We start from the raw sequence: 5,000 nt of genomic DNA, 5'->3' as shown, positions 1-5,000 counted from the left end.
GTCCGGCACAGAGGCGGCGCACGTGGAGCTCGGAGTCAGAGCCCACTCCACGATTTCTGGCGTCAGGCGCCGGCACTTGCAAGACACGAAGGTCTCGAGAGGAACCCACTGCAAAATGCAATGAGTTGTCCTGTGATAACTCGGAATGGTTCCAAATATATCGCAGGTATTAAAAATAAACTATACCTAAAACACTTACCTGCCGAACACAAATTCTATGTTTGTTGCCACCCATTAAAACAAGGAGGGCTAGCAATGTTATGCATTTGACCCTTTTTATATTTAGTCAAGTTTTGACTAAATATTTTAACGTAGAGGGAGGGCTAGCAATGTTATGCATTTGACCCTTTTTACATTAAGTCAAGTTATGACTAAATGTTTTAACATCGAGGGGGGAATCGAGACGAGGGTCGTGGTGTATGTGTGTGTGTATGTGTGTGTGTGTGTGTGCGTGCGTGTAGAGCGATTCAGACCAAACTACTGGATCGATCTTTATGAAATCGTAAATAAATAAATAAATAAATAAATAAATAAATTTGACATGAAAGTTCCTGGGTATGATATCCCCATACGTTTTTTCATATTTTTGATAAATGTCTTTGATGACGTCATATCCGGCTTTTCGTGAAAGTTAAGGCGGCACTGTCACGCCCTCATTTTTCAACCAAATTGGTTGAAAATTTGGTCAAGTATTGTTCGACAAAGCCCGGACTGCGGTATTGCATTTCAGCGTGGTGACTTAAAAATTAATTAATGACTTTGGTCATTAAAAATCTGAAAATTGTAAAAAAAATATTTCTTTTATAAAACGATCCAAATTTACGTTCATCTTATTCTCCATTATTTGCTGATTCCAAAAACATATAAATATGTTATATTTGGATTAAAACAAGCTCTGAAAATTAAATATATAAAAATTATTTTCAAAATTAAATTGTCGAAATCAATTTAAAAACACTTTCATCTTATTCCTTGTTGGTTCCTGATTCCAAAAACATATAGATATGATATGTTTGGATTAAAAACACGCTCAGAAAGTTAAAACGAAGAGAGGTACAGAAAAGCGTGCTATCCTTCTTAGCGCAACTACTACCCCGCTCTTCTTGTCAATTTCACTGCCTTTGCCATGAGCGGTGGACTGACGATGCTACGAGTATACGGTCTTGCTGCGTTGCGTTGCGTTCAGTTTCATTCTGTGAGTTCGACAGCTACTTGACTAAATGTTGTATTTTCGCCTTACGCGACTTGTTATAATTATTTAGTCAAGTTTTGACTAAATATTTTAACGTAGAGGGGGGAATCGAGACGAGGGTCGTGGTGTATGTGTGTGTGTGTGTGTGTGTGTGTGTGTGTGTGTGTGTGTGTGTGTGTGTGTGTGTGTGTGTGTGTGCGTGTGTGTATATGTGTGTCTGTCTGTCCGTCTTTAACGTAGAGGGGTGAATCGAGACGAGGGTCGTGGTGTATGTGTGTGTGTGTGTGTGTGTGTGTGTGTGTGTGTGTGTGTGTGTGTGTGTGTGTGTGTCTGTCTGTCTGTCTGTCTGTCTGTGTGTGTGTGTAGAGCGATTCAGACTAAACTACTGGACCGATCTTTATGCAATTTGACATGAGAGTTGCTGGGTATGAAATCCCCATATGTTTTTTTCATTTTTTCAATAAATGTCTTTGATGACGTCATATCCGGCTTTTCGTGAAAGTTGAGGCGGCACTGTCACGCTCTCATTTTTCAACCAAATTGGTTGAAATTTTGGTCAAGTAATCTTCGACGAAGGCCGGGGTTTGGTATTGCATTTCAGCTTGGTGGCTTAAAAACTAATGAGTGAGTTTGGTCATTAAAAATCTGAAACGATCCAAATTTACGTACATCTTATTTTTTTTATCATTTTCTGATTCCAAAAATATATAAATATGTTATATTTGGATTAAAAACAAGCTCTGAAAATTAAAAATATAAAAATTATTATCAAAATTAAATTGTCCAAATCAATTTAAAAACACCTTCATCTTATTCCTTGTCGGTTCCTGATTCCAAAAACATATAGATATGATATGTTTGGATTAAAAACACGCTCAGAAAGTTAAAACGAAGAGAGGTACAGAAAAGCGTGCTATCCTTCTCAGCGCAAGTACTACTCCGCTCATCTTGTCAATTTCACTGCCTTTGCCGTGCGCGGTGGACTGACGATGCTACGAGTATACGGTCTTGCTGCGTTGCATTGCGTTCAGTTTCATTCTGTGAGTTCGACAGCTACTTGACTAAATGTTGTATTTTCGCCTTACGCGACTTGTTTACATTTAGTCAAGTTTTGACTAAATGTTTTAACGTAGAGGGGGGAATCGAGACGAGGGTCGTGGTGTGTGTGTGTGTGTGTGTGTGTGTGTGTGTGTGTGTGTGTGTGTGTGTGTGTGTGTGTGTGTGTGTGTGTGTGTGTCTGTCTGTCTGTCTGTCTGTGTGTGTGTGTAGAGCGATTCAGACTAAACTACTGGACCGATCTTTATGAAATTTGACATGAGAGTTCCTGGGTATGAAATCCCCATACGTTTTTTTCATTTTTTTGATAAATGTCTTTGATGACGTCATATCCGGCGTTTCGTGAAAGTTGAGGCGGCACTGTCACGCTCTCATTTTTCAACCAAATTGGTTGAAATTTTGGTCAAGTAATCTTCGACGAAGGCCGGGGTTTGGTATTGCATTTCAGCTTGGTGGCTTAAAAACTAATGAGTGAGTTTGGTCATTAAAAATCTAAAAATTGTAAAAAAATTATTGTTTTTATAAAACGATCCAAATTTACGTTCATCTTATTCTTTATCATTTTCTGATTCCAAAAATATATAAATATGTTATATTTGGATTAAAAACAAGCTCTGAAAATTAAAAAATATAAAAATTATTATCAAAATTAAATTGTCCAAATCAATTCAAAAACACCTTCATCTTATTCCTTGTCGGTTCCTGATTCCAAAAACATATAGATATGATATGTTTGGATTAAAAACACGCTCAGAAAGTTAAAACGAAGAGAGGTACAGAAAAGCGTGCTATCCTTCTCAGCGCAAGTACTACGCCGTGCGCGGTGGACTGACGATGCTACGAGTATACGGTCTTGCTGCGTTGCATTGCGTTCAGTTTCATTCTGTGAGTTCGACAGCTACTTGACTAAATGTTGTATTTTCGCCTTACCCGACTCGTTACATTTAGTCAAGTTATGACATCATTTTCTGATTCCAAAACATATAAATATGTTATATTTGGATTAACAACAAGCTCTGAAAATTAAATATATAAAAATTATTATCAAAATTAAATTTTCCAAATCAATTTAAAAACACTTTCATCATATTCCTTGTCGGTTCCTGATTCCAAAAACATATAGATATGATATGTTTGGATTAAAAACACGCTCAGAAAGTTAAAACGAAGAGAGGTACAGAAAAGCGTGCTATCCTTCCCAGCGCAACTACTACCCCGCTCTTCTTGTCAATTTCACTGCCTATGCCGTGAGCGGTGGACTGACGATGCTACGAGTATACGGTCTTGCTGCGTTGCATTGCGTTCAGTTTCATTCTGTGAGTTCGACAGCTACTTGACTAAATGTTGTATTTTCGCCTTACGCGACTTGTATTATAAGGTAGGCCAGAGACTCCAAATATCACATGCACGCACCCACTCGGTCTTTACCCCCGCCTTTCCTGTCTCTCTATTAAACACACACACACACACACTCACACACACACACACACACACCGACATACACACCCACACACACTCAAACAAACACACACACACACACATACACACATACACACACACACACAGACACACACACACACACACACACACACACACACACATACACACACACGCACAGCTACTAACATTTTGTGCGGGGAAAGGCACATTCCCATCCTCTTCTTTGCGATGTTCCCAGAGATGAGCGGTTTCCATGGCCTGCACCAAGCACACACACACCTGTGTGCCCGCCACGTCGGGCTCGGGTTCAGCTTCCGTAGAATCTGGGAATCGACCTTTGTCATCCGCTTGACGTTGGCTACCTGATTCTGGGCCTGCAAGACAACTTGGATAATGTAGCTAGCCCTTAATTTGCAACTTGGAACACTTCAACCCCCCCCCCCCTTCCATACCCCAACACACACACCCCGCGCTCACAAAAAATCAAACACTGTCTATGCTCAGATAATAAGATAATTGCCGGGTCAGTTTTCGGTCACTTACTTCCATAAACTGTCATTTTACAAAATTATATATTTGTTTAAGTTTTTTTTTCTTCTTCAGCGTTCCAGAATTTTTCTGGTTACGTGTGAGCTCGTTTGCCCATTTGGGTTCCCCACACTATTCTCTGAGAGCATAGTCAGCTCACTCCGCTTTCGTTGAGTAGGCATGCTGGGTATTTTCGTGTTTCCATAACCCACCGAACTCCGACATGGATTACAGGATCTTTTCCGTGCGCACTTGGTCTTGTGCTTGCGTGTACACACGAAGGGGGTTAAGTCACTAGCAGGTCTGCACATAAGGTGACCTGGGAGAACGGAAAAATCTCCACTTTCAACCCACCTGGGCCCGTATGCATGAACTAGAAGTAAGAAACACTGGAAGTAGAGGCCTCTTTTCGAAGTGGGAACTCCCGAAGTCAACTTTCTAACTGTTCACAATGCATGAACTGACTTGAACGCCAAAGTAGTGACAGCAAGAGTATTAAGGTCAAGGTCGGGGAAATTGGGGGAATCCCTACTAATACGCATGCGCACGTTTCTATCAACATTTCAGTCAACGAAAATGGCAAGGCACGTGTGCCGCTCAAAAAGAAAGTAGACACAGAGGGGCGTTCTGCGCCTTTTTCAGATGGTGAAATTGCTGTACTCTTGACAGAAGTGTTTTACGAAAGAACGGTTATTCTGTCCAAATTTCAGAACAGTCTAACTGTTAAACATAAAGACGCTGTCTGGTCCAAAATTGCCAAAGAAGTGTCGCTCTCTCTCTCTCT

General features: G+C 40.4%; 1 protein-coding gene across 1 annotated transcript in view; it reads right to left on the bottom strand.

Moving 5' to 3' along the window:
* The window catches only part of LOC138972541 (uncharacterized), a 12,181-nt gene that overhangs the window by 2,758 nt on the left and 4,423 nt on the right, over positions 1 to 5,000 (bottom strand). Inside the window, exons 2-3 of the mRNA XM_070345185.1 lie at positions 3,875 to 4,062; positions 1 to 108 (exon numbers count right to left, since the gene is read on the bottom strand). The exon at positions 1 to 108 is cut by the window's left edge and continues 101 nt beyond it. Coding sequence (XP_070201286.1) covers positions 63 to 108; positions 3,875 to 4,062 — 234 coding nt within the window. The 3' untranslated portion in view covers positions 1 to 62. The remainder of the gene's footprint in view (positions 109 to 3,874; positions 4,063 to 5,000) is intronic.

Source organism: Littorina saxatilis, linkage group LG8 (assembly GCF_037325665.1).
Source record: "Littorina saxatilis isolate snail1 linkage group LG8, US_GU_Lsax_2.0, whole genome shotgun sequence".
Lineage (NCBI taxonomy): Eukaryota > Metazoa > Mollusca > Gastropoda > Littorinimorpha > Littorinidae > Littorina > Littorina saxatilis.
Note: the sequence above shows the minus strand (reverse complement) of the source record. Positions and strands in the feature narration are given on the sequence as shown.